Raw genomic sequence first — 15,835 nt, forward strand, 5'->3', positions numbered from 1 at the left:
GCTTTACAAAAGTGGAGAGAAAGGAAAAGATTTAGAGTTCATTAACACATTTGAACAGTAATTTTCGTATCCTTCCAAAAGGGGGGACAAAGCAGAGGGAAAGGATAAGGAGTTAGTAATCACCGGTTTTGTTCCCTTTTTTTTTTTTTTTTTTTTTTAATAAAAAGTGAATTCCTGTTTTTGCCTTACCATTAACAAAATAAAACAAAGCATTCCTCTTTTTTTTCTTTTTTTCTCTCCTCTATCTCTCCCAAACATGGTCAAAGGTTATCATTTTCTTTTCCTTTCTTTTCTCTCACAAGTTATCCAAATACAAGGAGAGGTTAGCAGTGTCCCTCTCATTTTTTTTATTTTCTCTCATAAATAATGCTATCCTCTCATTTCTGTTCCCTCCTAGTTATCAAAACGAAGACACTTCAGGAATTAAAGTTCCCCGTAGGGGTAAAGTGGGTGTGTGAGTGTATGTTTCTTGCCAAGGTAGAAAAAAATAGGTACGAAACTAGGTCCTTTAACAATATTTATTTGGTAAATTATGAATTATAGTATAATTACAATATTTATTTGGTAAATTATGAAGTATAGTATAATTATACGGTGTCTTCCTTGTTTCAAAAATTATACTGACCAACCCTGAAATTAGTACTTTGTAATACATTCCTCTTCTACATTAACATTTAATAGTCGAAGGACAGAATTTGTTTATGTTTAATAATTTAAATTTTAAAATACTAGATTTCCCAAGTCTTCTCACTTTATTAACTCTTTTTAACTAAAATCCTATATTAACCACCAAGGCCAAAGAGGCAAAATCACGCTCCCTCTAAAGGTTGTCCAACAAAATGTTTTTTCATAGGGTATGTGGTATAATTTTTGAATCAACAGGAGATCCCCATTTAATTACTATACCTCAGGGGAGGTGAGTGTAAATTTCCGCATTCATTTTTGACCATGTGTGTGCTTGAAATTTAGATCGAATTCCCAAAATAAGTTATTAGTTATATAATTCGATACAACCATTAATTTTGCAGAAAGTAAAAAATATGAATGAATGATGCAAGAAAGGATAAATCATTAATTAGTAGGTTATTACACTGACCTCCCTGGGAATCGATGAATTACGTGTTCCCCATTCTTTAAAAATTACATTGACCTTCCTCGTTAAAAACTTCCTATTGATAATTTACTTATTTTGTCTTTTAATACTTTTGAAATAGAAATTAAAATAAAATAGCTATATCAAAGGTAAAATTGGCATTTTAAATTTTAAATAAATAAAATCTACAAAAATCGTTGAGCAGTATTCACCATCATCGGAGGGGGGAATTGATTATTACTCCGCCTATGTCATGTTTAGTGCTTTATTTTTACTTCTTTTTTTTTTTTTTTTTTTTTTTTTTTTTAATTACCTGACAATACAAGTGCCTTATTTTTACAGAACTTGTCCCAAGTCTGAAAAAAAGGAGGGTTGTGTTAAATAGTTTGAGAGTTTTGGAAGGACCAATATGAACATGAATCCTAAAAATATAAGGAAAGAAATGGTAAGATGTCATTTGAGTTAGACTATGGCCTCAGAGTGGAATGAAAAAATAAGATTCCTGAAGCCGACTCAAATAATTTAGAAAATGCATTATTGAGTCGAGTTAAGGAAGCTCAGTGTAACTAAATGTCACCATCACCATGAGGCTCACCGATTTGACACATGAATAGGCCACATTGCATCTCTTCTTCTGGATACTGTGTGACTAAATGAAAGCAAAACTTATGGTAAAGCACAAAGTATAAAATTTTCAGATTAGATGACATAGATTCCCAACTACCTAATACCTAGTACAGCCACAGAAAACAAATTAGGTAAATTTTCAACAATAAACTGAAAATTCCATGAACTTAAATGAAGAGGCCTCAGAAAATGCACATTAAGATGATTTTTGGACTGGAATTCGAAAGGGGTGGGATGATTTTTGCAAACATGTTCGTTTTCGGATCAGGGATGGTAGGAGGATTAGATTTTGGGAGGATATTTGGTGTGGGGAACTTCCTCTTGCGCTCGCTTTCCCACGGCTCTACAGGATTGCTTCCCATAGGCAGGCCTTGGTGATTGACTGTTATCATCTTGATAACGGGAGATTGACTTGGGATGTTCTGTTTAGGAAGCATTTTCACGACTGGGAAATTGAGGAGGTCACCCATTTTTGGGATTTATTGTACCGCCAGACAATTACAGCCAGGGATTCTGATTGTTGGCTTTGGAATCCTAATCCTCAGGGTTGCTTCGAGGTGAGGTCTTTCTTTAGGTGTCTTACAGCTGGCTCTGGAGGTTATTTCCCTTGGAAGTCTATTTGGCGCTCCAAGGCTCCCCTCAAGGTGGTTTTCTTTGCTTGGACCTCTGTCTTGGGTAGGATTTTAACCCAGGATAATTTGAGGAGGAGAAATCAGGTAGTGGTTAATCAATGTTATTTGTGCCAGCGAGATAAGGAGACTGTTGATCACCTTTTGCTTCATTACAACATGGCTAGGGGTTGCTGGGATTTGATGCTTCGGTTGTTTGGAATTCCATGGGTTATGCCTCGATCCTCTAGATTGAGGCTTGGAGAGGATTTTCTGTGGGGGCTCTCATTCGGGACGCTTGGAGAGCTACGCCTCTTTGTATTTGGTGGTGCATTTGGCTTGAGAAAAGTCGGAGATATTTCGATGGACAGGAGAAGCCTATCTCTATGCTTAAGTTATATATTATTTCCACCCTTTTTTGTTGGGTTTCTAGGAGAGATTTTCGTTCTTTGGATGAGATTGTTGTTTTTTTGGCCTCTTTAAAGGCTTGAGGCGTTTTTTTGCCTCGTGTTTGTCCTTGTTTCGCTCCCCTTTCGAGCGCTTTTCAATAAATTTTACTTATCAAAAAAAAAAAAATGCACATTAAGATGCCAGAGGAAAACAACATTACTCACAAGTAACAACACAATAAACTGAAAAACCACCACCCCCAATCAATTTAAATTACAAACTACTACACATTTTACCCTATATAAAAAGATGCCCAAAACTTAAGTTATGAATGTACCTTAAAAGGGTTTTATAAAAAGAGAAGTGCAAAATGGCTTATTAAAAATTATAAGGTACAATATTTAACATTTTATTTGACGTAAATTAAGATGAAAATTAGGTCATTTGAAAAGAACAACATATTTTTTAGGCAAAGAATGGATAGTACACTAAACAATAATTTATTGTAGTGAAAATTCCTTCCAAGTCCTACTTTTACATCTAAAAGACGATCAAGTCTTAAAAAAATTTATCAGGACAAATAAGTCCTACTTTTGCAATTTATTTCCATCAAAGTTCAAATTTAATTTTTTTCCACAAGATTACCCATATTATTAAGGTTTGCTTTTGTTAAGTAAATTTCATTAATGTTTGGGTGCATCGCTAGTATAGGTTACACGTACTGTAAAGGATAGGAAGGTGTAGAAAATAACAAGGGACCAACGAACAGAGACGATCCGGCAAGAATCAAGCAAAAATGTCGACCAGACCGGATCAAGAACACCCTCCACCTCACTCCCATCACCAAAATCATCCCTCAATCCGGCCTCCACAAGACCGCTGACATGGCACCCTTGACCTCTGAACTCTTCAAGATTTGCTTTGGACCAAATGCAACCCCAAATTAAGACCCTCTTGTCCCAACTCAAACCCCATTTTGTCTTCATTGACTTTGGACAACAATTGTTTCCACCATTAGCCTCTCAATTTGGCCGGTCCGATCATCTCCTGCCACCCACCGCGTGCTCGAGGAGATATGGGCCAAGTGGTTAGGTCAATTTCGGGCACAGCCCGTCGTTTTCTGTTCATTTGGGAGTGAAACATTCCTCAAAGACATCAGATAAGAAAGCTGGTTTTAGGGTAAGAACCGATCACTAGTTTACCATTCTTTGTGGTTTTGAATTTTCCGGTCAACATCGACAGAGGTGCCGAGTTGGACAGGGCATTGCCGTTCTCGGAGAGGGTGAAGGATAACAATATAGCAACAATACACCAATGAGGGTGTTCTTCATCCAGTTGACGTTGCCGGGAAGAGAAGAAAGAGACTCGAACACCATAAGAGCCAAGACGGAAGCTTGTTGGATTGTTGCACAAAAAATGGGAAGACTGTGAAAAGGAGGGGAGCTTGTTGGATAGTTACACAAAAAAAGAGGGGAGCTTGTTGGATTGATTATTCTCCGATGAAAGCAACAAACGTTGCAATCCTGCCAAACGCTGCAATTCGCATCTTTGAAGACGATTGGTACTTTAATAATAAGGGTAATCTTGGAAAATAAAATAAAATTTGAACTTTGGTGGAAATAAATTACAAAAGTAGGAGTTGTTTGTCGTAATAAATTTTTTTAGGACTTTATTGTCTTTTAGGTGTAAGAGTAGCACTAAGAAAGAATTTTCCCTTTCTTTTACGGTGATTTTGATCCCAGCCCAATTATAAGGGAAGTCAAGCTAATGTAGGAGGGATGGAAAAATTGATGGAAGTAAAGGGGAAAGGATGTCGTATCCCTCACATTTTGTTTGGTTGGATGGAAAGGATAATGGGAAGGATGGACAATGTGACTCCTTATTTTGTTTAATTGGAAGAAAGGGAATGAGAGTTTTTATAATTTTGAAGATAATTGAAAGCTAAAAATGGTATTTTATATTTATAGATTAGTTTTCCTGTCTATCCCTCCTCTCTTCCACCCAATTTTGGGCAGGTTAGGAAGGATGCTTCCCTCCTTGCTTCCTTCCTCTCTTCCCTTCCTTCCAACCAAACAAGGGAAGCTTCTTTTACCCCTCTCTTCCATCCTTCCTAGTTCCTTCCAACCAAACATAACAAATGAGCATGCATCCCAAGGCGTATTAGACAAAATTATACTAACATTAGATAATACTTCTAAAAACAAAATAGATATAAAAGGACCTTGACATTGTTTTGAATTTTCAGATCAGGACGTTCCAGCCAGGACAGAAATCAAGAGAGCATGATGGGCCTGGGCCAAACTCACGCCTCCATTTTGTCGGAATGGCCCAGCCATTTTTACAATTCTACAAAAGGAACAAAATGTAGGACACGACTAGCTTTGGATGGTAATAAGGCTGATCACAAATAGATTATTGTCAACATGAAGGATCAACACGAAACGTGAAGAGCTAATCCTCTATTTGAGCAATTTATCAATTAAAGTGGAAAATGATATAGGAACACGAAAAATTACGCCATTGGAATTTGTACCAAATTGACACTATATAAATTACAATAGCAGTTTTTTTTTTTTTTTGGGCAGATACAATGGCAGTTATTTCATTTATAGCATTCTCAACTTTTTACAGTGATTTACAGATTCAATGCATACTCACGTTGAGAGCACCCCCATCGTAGCTTTTTCCATAACCATTCCTGACATTGTCAACCATCAATGTGAAGACAAAGTGAACCTTCCTATATTGAGAATCTTGCTAACGTTAAAAACAACACATTTATTGATTTGTTATGTTCACGCTTAGAAGAGGAATCAGCTTAAGAAAAAGAAGCGGAACCACTTTTGGCGCCTTAAGAAAAGAATCGGAGAAAATTATAAGAACTGGAGTGCTAGTCACATCTGCCATGACCAAACAGCAGGCAACAAGCAGCAGATTGTTGTGAGGAACAGTTTTTCTCCGAAGGAAAGGATCTCACAATGACCTATATCAACAATGGAAAACCTCTGCATAATGAAGATTAAAATTTTATCAGTATAAGGAGAAAGGAACCAGCAAAAGCAGTATATTGAAGATGAATCAGTAATGAGATAATTGGCAGGAGAAATGATGAATCAGTCATGAGATAATTGGCAGGAGAAAAAAAATGATTTTGAATAAACACAAGTGGACACGTAGGAAGAGATGGAAGCCAACTAAGAAAAGACAACTAAAAAGTTGAAAAGAGGAGAGAAGCGCAAGCACAAAGAGTTGATCTGAAGGACACTATCACAATTATGACAATGAAAATGTCAATATCGGCAGGTTTAGCAAACACCATTTCAACATGTGGGAAATCAATGGGCAGGGTTCGTGGTTGTAAGATTCACTGTTGACACATCACTCACCACCCTAATGCTTCTAGAGTAATATTTTTTAATCTTTTACCGTGATTGTTCTCCAATTCAATTACCAACTTTTTGCCCATTTAGCAAAAAGGATGAGTCTGCAAATATAGATGTCAAATATAATATGGCATTTTATATTGTTTTAATTATTTCCTTTTGCTATGTAATTGGGTATTCTGTACCACTTGCATGTCCTTTCTTTTTCCTTTTTCAGAGGTAGTAGTGTAGATGGCCAAGGTTTTAGGGGAAGTGATTGTTGATGGTGGTGAAGGTGGTTTCACCCATAGATTGGATAGCTAGCATTGCAAATGATTATTCTCTCTTTTCTTCTATCTGCTCTTTCCAGTATCCAAACAATTGTTACTTTTAAAGTGCTTTTTCATTTCCTTTAATTGGGAGAAACCTTTGAATGCAGGTGTGGTTAATGTAATTAATCTCATTAATCAATTAGAAAAACCAAAAAAAAAAATTCTAGATGGAATTAAGGATGAGAATTTTTTCAACTTACAGCTGCCACGCATGATGCACCTTCCTAAAATTCAAAATTTCGTCAAGGGAATAAACATGAATTAGCTGTTTATCATCTCCTTAGAATAAAGACTTCACAAGTGGATTTATTAGGCCCTATATCACATCATAGTATAACTCTTTGTAGAACAGAGCAGAAGATCTGTAACTTCCTGAGAAAATATCTCTCATATCCTTAATGGCATAAACATTATAGTCTAACTTGTCTACTCGAAACTTTTGACCAACTCCTGGTATTACTAATAAATTGCATCACCTAATTTTTTGTTTTAAATCTTTTTTTCTTTTTCTTTTTCTTTTCTTTTTTTTTTTTTGGTGCAGAATCATGACAATTTAAGTAACTAAAATAATACCATCAATTGTTTATTTTTACTTGCAAAAATATTCAGAGTGGAACTGTGGAACAAGTATACACTAAACCACTGAAAGACCAATGTCCAATTAGTTCTAGTAAAAGCAAAGTTCTATTTGCCCTCTTCCATTTCTATTTGCCCTCTTCCATTTTGAAGGCAAGCTGCTTTTCCATCAAGGTATTTGAACAGCAGTACTTGTTGCCTTTCGTGACAACTCTTAACGTTCAATTTCTCCACCCTCACATTCACAGTCCAAGATATACCAATATATAAAATGCATTGATTACCACTACCACCAAATCCTGCAAAGCTATTATCAAATGAATATCATAAACCATTTTCCCTGTGTAACCCTAAAATTGTTAGAAACAAGGGCCTTTGTCATCTATAGCAATTTCTAAAGGATTCTAAAACTTCCATTTGAGAGGATCCTCCCCACAGCATCGATCAAGCTAAAAGCTGAATCGACAACTAATCCCCATTGTACACCCAATATGCTTGGAGAAATCATTCCACTCTTCTGCATAACACATCACCTCTCAAAGTCATAGTTCCTTTGAACCACTCTCACTCCAAAGGTTATTCCTGCTCCGTACAAACCTTTTTTCAACAGCACTTGGTTTAATACTTCCTTGTCCAATTTCGCAAGAGAACAAGCCATATATCTTACACCACCAAATGAGATTTAAACCCTATCTCCAATACTCCCCAAAGCAAGTCATTCTATAACTCTTCTAGCACGTTCTGAGTTGAAACTGGGACTGTGAAAAGCAACAAAATACATTGATGAAGTACACTTTCCTTGAAAAGATAATCCTACCTTTAGAAAACACATTGATGATTATGTCATAATAATATGAATTATGGTACAGTACGGCCATATTATACTGCAATATATACTACTGTTGCAAAATTATAAGATTGTAAGGCACATACATTACACAGTGAACAGGATTAAAGAATTAGCATAATCAACAAGCAAAAACACACAAAATGTGTATTTTTTTTTCTGAGATATGGTGCCACACCATAAATGTGACAGCCATAATGTTACACAATATATAAGGGTATATATTGTGATCCTGAACTACATTGCACGCTAAAGTCAAGCCACACCGACAATCGGGTCAATCAGTTGGCTGAAGACTGCCAAACTATGGCTCAGAGCAAAGTCGCAAACTGTAGCTCCAAACTATTCTCATACAGCTGTCGGTACTAACTAGCATCTTGGCATATCTTAGCTGTCTTGTGCGACATGGAAAAGAATCTCTCTTCAGTCTGAGATTCCAAGGTGGGTGTCATGTATCCTCTTATTTCAAGGAACTGTTGAGCCACATGGCTTTATGTGGGTTTCGACAGCCAATACATACATACATACATACATACATATATATATATATATATATATATATATATATATATATATATAAATTCCACTGCTCTCCTTTCCATGACGTGTTTAGATTTGACGACTTCTACATTTATAAACTTACACTGTGTGATGAATCATACAAAATGATTATTCGTCACAAGATATGATATGCATATGTATCATAACAATAAATTATTTTTTTATTTGTATTCACACATAAATTTTGTGTACAATTTACGATTAGCTCACTCAGAACGTAATCATCTTAGAGCCTCATTAATCTTTCATTTCCAATTGTTTCTGTGCTTCAATTTGACTGTTTCAAAGAAGATAAGAAAAAAGAATCCAATGCAGCATACCAATATCCCAACTCTAGACAAGAAATGTTTCAAGAAGCACATTTTAAACAAGCAGCACATCAGCACTAGGAACCCATAACATTAAAAATATTAAAGAACCCAAAAGATCAAGAACCGTGCTAACCTATCTCATTCTCCTCTCCATTCAATCAATTCACTGCGTGGTGCATATAGCTTTGCTACTTGTTCCTCTGCCTCTATGTCATTAACAACACCCCGGCATCTTGGGAAGCCACAATAACATGAAAGTTGTTCATCAATTGAAAAAAATCTGCAATTTAAATCAAGAAGTAAGTACACACAGTATCAGACAATGAGAATATAGAGCATGGTTTAGAGGAAAACCTGTAATCATAGGTCAGTTCTTCCCATTGTTTAATATCTCTTTTGGCAAATATAATTATATGCTCATCGCCATTGACACTTATAACTCTTGAATAGCAATTTGGCTGCAAGAAATGGAACAGACTAGTAAAAATCAATGATCCACGAAGCTGTAATACTATACCTTCATATAGTTTCAGAGTACTATAAATACATGCAATATTGCAATATCAGCTCCTCTTCTATGAGCTTTTTACGTTACAATTCAAGAGAATGAATTTGATATGGGTAGAATATGCCCTATGGTCGATCAAATACCAGAAAGCAAATGGAACTAAAAGAGTTTGAGGCAATTAACCAGAACAAGGGAAAATGGGATTCACATTTCTACGGAAGCCAAAAAAAAAAATATAGAAAATTACAATTAAGGTTCAATAAAAAAATTGAAACAAATTTCACATTGATAGTAATGTGTCAAATAAATAATGGAAGCTGGGTAAAACATCATAACAAGATGAGTATACAATATGTTGATAGTCAAGATTGCAATAAAAGTATCAAAAAATTTCCGTAAATATAATGGGAATGGAGAAAAATTCAGAAATTTATAAAAATGCTTGGAAATAAAAATGTATTCTACTTATTTGAAAAGGTAGTCCAAATAAAATAGTATGTGAATGCATTTGAGGCCCACAAACCCATCCATGCTATAAAATATTAGTAAAGAATTGGGAACTACTGCAGATGTAATTATGAAAACATCAAAGTAAAATTATTATCATGGATTTCAGAAGTTAGCCTACTATATACAATCAAATTTGGATGATTCTATAAATTTGATTTTGGAAATCTGTCTGACTTCCTAACTTTCTTTAAAAATAAAAAAATAAATAAAAATAAAAAAAGAAGAAGAAGAAAGAAATAAAAATATAAAAAAGAAGAATAAAAGGAAGAATATAAGATGAGAGAGTCGAGCATTTATTTGATTATTGTTTTTTGTAAATAGGGTCTGCTTTCCAAACAACCCAAATATAGTGGGCAATTGAGTATGAGTAGTCCTCTGCAACGGTTCTATAGTGTCTTACAAAATATGGGTTTTAGTTGTAGAAATTGAGGGGGGGGGGGGCATGATTTTCTGCAACTTTAATACAAAGTAGCCATGGATCTGATATCCTCTCGAGACAACTTGCCAAACCACGTAAATGATAAATATTGTATTCATTTTCTGTTTTATTTTTATTTTTTTTAATGTTCGTTATTGATCCAGTGATTGTGAACCGCACCTTCAATGAAGTGCTTTTGAAACCATTAAGCAGATGCTTTTTAGCTATTAACAGTCAAGATAAGCACATCAATCATATTCTATATTTTTTATTATTATTATGGACTCTAAAATAATATATGAACTTTGATTTAGCTAATACTATTAGTAAATAATGCCAAAGATTCTCCTTTTCAATCACATAGAATGGCTAAGCCTGATGACTTATGTTGTTATTTGTGCATATGGTCTAAGAGACCATAGCTCCTAATCACATTTTAAGCCTGAAATATGTTCAAAAAGGTGCATCAAAATTTATAAGGTCCGCCAAGAAGATCATCAAGGTTAAACTACAATATATCATAAGTTGGAAATAAAAAATTTATATATAGAGCCCAACTTAGTAGCATATTTGCTACAATTCACTGTAGATCGCTGCAACATAAAGAAATGATTGATTGCAATGATATTTCAAGTTATACAAACATATTAAAGAGTTTCAGGTATATGTGGAACTTCAAGGTTTCTTTGACAAGTAGTTTACAAATTACTTAACTAGCAGGAACTTAACATCTAACTGAACAATGAAGAAACATTTCAGAAAACACGTTCTAATTAAGCAATACACTAAATAAGTAAGCAGCAGTTGATAATACATACTTCACATGAGTGATTAATCAAATGTGCAATGCTTCCGGCCCTTGTGGCATCAATGACATGCTCATCATCAATTCGGAACATGTAAGTCCCAGCCCCCTGCAATTGAAATATTGTTAAACATGCTTTCAAACCACACTTCAGATTCATGCTCTATATGTCGATTTTGAGTATGACACTTCTAAAACATCAATAAAAATCAGCTACTACAAGAGAAGAATTTGCCGTCCAAATAAATTTGCAATATCATTCTAAAAATTACCCAGCAAGACAAATTCACCAGAGAGCGCTACAAATATAGCAAGAGTAAAAAAAGAAAGAAAAAATAACAATACAGTCCACCAATCTAGGAGCATATGATTCAACTAAACCATCATTAACTATAGTTGTAGGTTTCCATTGTAAAGTTTTATAAGGCAGTTGCAGAGTTAAGCTTTATGTTTCAACAATAGATGTTGCACAATTGCCATTTTACACCTTCCTTCTAGTAAAAGTTATGTAGCATTAAAGGAAGCTTAGTCACATCCGTGGTTGGATTTTAAACAGCAGAGAGCATGGATCCAGACACTTAAAATCGTCAGACTCAAGCTCAAAAGTTTGAGCAAAGACTGGATTCACATGAGGTTTAGCATGGTCCAAGCCAACTGCACCGCTATATATAGACTCCCTTGGAGAAATCGTTAAGTGATCAAGCAGAGCACCTTTTGAGCACCAAAGTTCATATCAGCTGTATAATGCACTAAAAAAACTGTGCTACTTGGCAATTTGCAGTGATTTTAATTATTTACCAGAAGTTACCAACTCCAATTCATTTTTGTTAAGCACCATTAGTCATTAACTCCAAGCATAATATGAAATGTGAGTAAACTCAAAATACTTAACCTTGATAGAAGCCATAAATTTCAAAAGCAACACAATCAAAATGAAACAATTAAGGACATAAAAACCAAGTTGATGCAACCCTTTTCTCATGTAAACAGACTAAAACCACACACATATAGATATAGGTTTTTGATTGCTAGTTGCTCTCAAGTGTCAGCAAAAGCCATCCATCTAAACAATTGGTGTTCTATGCATAAAGGGACTTCTTAAATTGCGTTCATGCAAGTAGTGCTCTGATGAATGCAGATAATAATAATTTAGAAGGTGCTACCATGACTGCATACATATTAAAGAACACAACCCACAATATATTTAAACAACTCACCACTAGCGAATTGTATATCAAGTGTTCTCGTCGGTCAGCTATTGGGGGTCTAACAAGTTCGCCAGTATATTCAATCACCTACAAAGAAATAAAATTTATTACATATACCAGATGCTACAAATTTTTAGAAAGATCTAAGATTCTTGTCTTAATCAAATCATGTTACCATGTCTCCTGCTCTGTGTGGGTGCTTAGCAAAGATGCCAAATCCATGTATTCCAGATTTCCCTGGAGCCAAGGGCAATCCAATAATCAGCAGAAACAAATTGAATAGAGGAAACTTTAGATCAATCAACTACATTTTTGTTATAGATTAAAAATTAAAAATTAAAAAGGAATATAACATTTTAATTATATAATAACAAATTTCCTACTTCTACGTGCTCACCAGGGGAAGAGGGGCAGGGGACAGAGTACGAATCAAGATATCATAAGTTAGCATATCCAAAACCTTTATGAATTTACAGTATGCTACTTTAATGGAAAGACCACAAGACGTGAAAATGTTCAAAATAGAAAAAAAGTGCAATTCGATTTCATCAGCCAAGTAAGAGCATAAATAATGTTAAAAAAAAATAATAAATAAATTACAATTATTAAAATTATTAAAAAAGTAATCTCAGGAGAGCATTATAACAAAAAGGAACAGAAGACAAAGTAAGATCCAATCAAAGTAATTAGGACATAAAGATAGAAACATAATAAGAAAGGCAATAAAACTAGAAAAGAGAAGGAATTCATCAGTTGGGGGGAAAAATTAAAAATTAAAAAATAGAAAAAAGAACTTCTATAAATAAAATTGGTGCTACCAATTGTACAAAGAACTGGATATACACCCACTTTAAGTGATTATAAAGATATTGAAGAGCATCCAAATTCCTCGCCCCTTTGATAAGATAATCATCTTAGAAGTAATCCCATATTCCTTATTTTTGCTTCGTCAAAAGTTAGAAGTAGATAAGTCTCTAACATCATTGATCTCTAACAGCCCCTTATTTATTAAGGGTGGGCAAGTTTTTTAAAACACTAACCAAAGTCTAACAATGAAGCAACTTTGAGTGGTACAGTAAGAAACACCATTGCAGCTTCAGAGAGGGACATTAAAATGAGTTGAAACACTTGGCCTAGAGTTGTCATACCCATGGTCCCACAACTATCAAAAAAGATCCATCTGTCTCTCCAAAACTAACAAATCGAAATAAGCAAATATTTCAGCATGAATCATCTGTATTAATTTTCTCAGAAGTTTGGAGAGCAAAAAAATATTATATTTCAAATGAGTGACCCAAATAGTCCTTTGTGTGTGCGTGCGCGCGCGGGTGTGGGAGTGTGTGTGTGTGTGTGTGTGTGTGTGTAAGAGAGAGAGAGTGAGAGAGAGAGAGAGAACTACTAATTAGTACACCACCCAGTAACAAAGGATTAAATGATTATAAGCCTAAATCAATACAGGAAGAAAGAAAGGATGCCATGAGCTTCGTTCTTCGAAGCATTTCATGACTGCAAACATCATTACGAGCTATTTATACTATTCCAAAAATTTAACTCTAAGATCCACCTCGTATTACCAGACCACCATTGCAAATTAAAACTATGCACAAATTGAAACGTATAAAAAGATTTAACTTCAATTAAGGGAGAATTTATGAGAGAACGTGATATTGGGTTGACTAGATTCAGAATGGACTTCTTTAAGGTAGTCTGATACGAGAAAATGATGCCGGTATGAGGATTTGAAGTTAACTTTATTAAATTCCATTCCAGTTAAATTGAATCATGTTAATTGCTTTCCAGAAGCCTCAAGAGGACTGGTTGAGTTGATAGCCCAGGTGGTGAGTTGAAGAGGCAGCTCTGGTTGAATTATAGTAAAATTGATTATGATGCTACTGTGAATTTAGTTATTATTGTGTCCAGGATGAAGGCGGGCTGTAGCAGAAGAGGTGCTGGCAGCTTTGATCTTGGTGGACACAAGGCTTCAGTGAAACTGACCCTGTCAACGATGGCAGTGATGATACCGGTGGAAACAGTTCAAATATATTTCCACAGATCGGAACAGATATTAAGGTAAATCGAGTTTCCTTGGCAAGGCATGATATTGAATTTCCAGTACTGGTAAGGTGGCCGTTTTTTAGTTTGTAGCATTAATAAAGTAATGTGGTGGTTGCAGAAGTAACAGTGTTAAACAAATATAAAATCTTGGATGAGAATTAATGCATTTTCAAACTAAGAGAAATACATTAACAGAAACAAATGGAATGAGCCAACTAATTAAAATAAATAAAATTGACTTAGGCCAACAAACATCTTAGTATTCTGATGCCAACGGAAAGGAAACAGTCCCCAGCGACGGTCAAAGCCCACCGAGTAAAGACTGATATATCTCTAATCGCCTCAGAGCATAGGTTTCTAAAGGAAAAAAAGAAAAGGCCTCAAGTATGGCTAATTAACTGATGATATACTGAATCATATTGGAGGAAACTTGTTACAACAGAATAACAATGTTGTCTCATCCATTACCCTGAACTACCACATACAGACTTTTGGAGTCCCACGTGACATAAGTGACATCGTTCCCACACACCGTCAATAATACCGTAGAGCATTGCCACATTTCATCAATTGCCCTTTTCGTTTATTAGAAATCACTTGTCATACCTTAATTACAGCTTCTGCAAAACAAAAATTTACTCTTTTCCTATATAAAATAAAGAACCATAAAATTGTAAGCATCAGATCTGTGCGCATACTATCCACCAGCACAAAAGGTGGTTGTTTGACTTTCCAAACAGCAATCAGGACTCAATAACAATTTTGTACAAAGCCACCGGAAATATCAATACAGATAAATGCAATTTTTTAATAAGCATATAGTGGCAAGTCTCACATAGCAGAAACCATACATGAAAAAACATATTGCAAGTGCACAATAAGAATGACATTGTTAACGTAGAACATCGTAAAAAAGAAAAACAAAATTAACACATGATACTTGTAAAAGAAAGACCTGAAAGAAAGCAAAACTCGAGCTTACCAAATGCTAGTCTCTTTCTAAAGGTCTCCCTCATGTGTCTGTATTTCTCACCCATAGAAAGTATGCTCTTAGGAGCATCAAGCTGAGAAGCTTTTAGCTTTTGAAGGGAAAAGGAGAATTTAGAACCAAAGAGTACACTAGAAGATAATGTGTTGCCCAACGATGCACGTTGGCAGTATCCACCAACCAAGTACGGCCTGTTCTCTACAAATAAGCGCTTCAAGGAAGCAGCAGCAAGAGCTTCAGGTTCTTTCCTTCCTCTTCTCCCAAAATAATTATAAGGCTCTGCACACATAAGGAAAAGATAGATTCAAGATACATGTACCAATTCATAGGGAAGATAGAAGTTAAAAATTCAAATAAACAGCAAAAAAATATAACAACCAACACAGCCATCAATTAGATGCATATATACTCATGCCTGCATTTCTTAAAAATATTCCAACTTGCTTCAGGTTCTACACAGAGAGGGGGGGGGGGCCGGCGCTCCCCCCGGTGGTTTCTTAAAAAGAAAAACACACTCTCAGCTCTGCTATGGTTGTTGCATGAAGCTATTGTGGCTTTTGATGTTTTCGGCGGTTGCTTTAGTATCACATTGTGCAGATTTTTATAAAGTTCTAGAGAGAAAATCTTGTAAAGTGT

The 15,835-nt window shown here is 35.1% G+C and overlaps 1 protein-coding gene across 5 annotated transcripts in view; it reads right to left on the reverse strand.

The window, feature by feature from the left end:
* The window catches only part of LOC132275388 (histone-lysine N-methyltransferase ATX2), a 45,750-nt gene that overhangs the window by 7,933 nt on the left and 21,982 nt on the right, over positions 1–15,835 (reverse strand). For 2 of the 5 annotated variants that reach the window (XR_009470616.1, XR_009470614.1), the window contains exons 19-25: positions 15,194–15,478; positions 12,332–12,393; positions 12,166–12,243; positions 10,962–11,057; positions 9,062–9,165; positions 8,841–8,987; positions 5,377–5,723 (exon numbers count right to left, since the gene is read on the reverse strand). Coding sequence is in view for 1 of the 5 variants with exons in the window: in XM_059776859.1 (XP_059632842.1) it covers positions 8,846–8,987; positions 9,062–9,165; positions 10,962–11,057; positions 12,166–12,243; positions 12,332–12,393; positions 15,194–15,478 (767 nt within the window). In the remaining 4 variants the exon portion in view is untranslated. Of the gene's footprint in view, positions 1–116; positions 5,724–8,840; positions 8,988–9,061; positions 9,166–10,961; positions 11,058–12,165; positions 12,244–12,331; positions 12,394–15,193; positions 15,479–15,835 lie in introns of those variants that run through there. The other 3 variants (XR_009470617.1, XR_009470615.1, XM_059776859.1) reach the window with 2 other exon arrangements.

This window comes from Cornus florida, unplaced genomic scaffold (assembly GCF_030987335.1).
Source record: "Cornus florida cultivar Cherokee Brave unplaced genomic scaffold, ASM3098733v1 CherokeeBrave_3.0.0_Hap2_Chr09, whole genome shotgun sequence".
Classification (NCBI taxonomy): Eukaryota; Viridiplantae; Streptophyta; class Magnoliopsida; order Cornales; family Cornaceae; genus Cornus; species Cornus florida.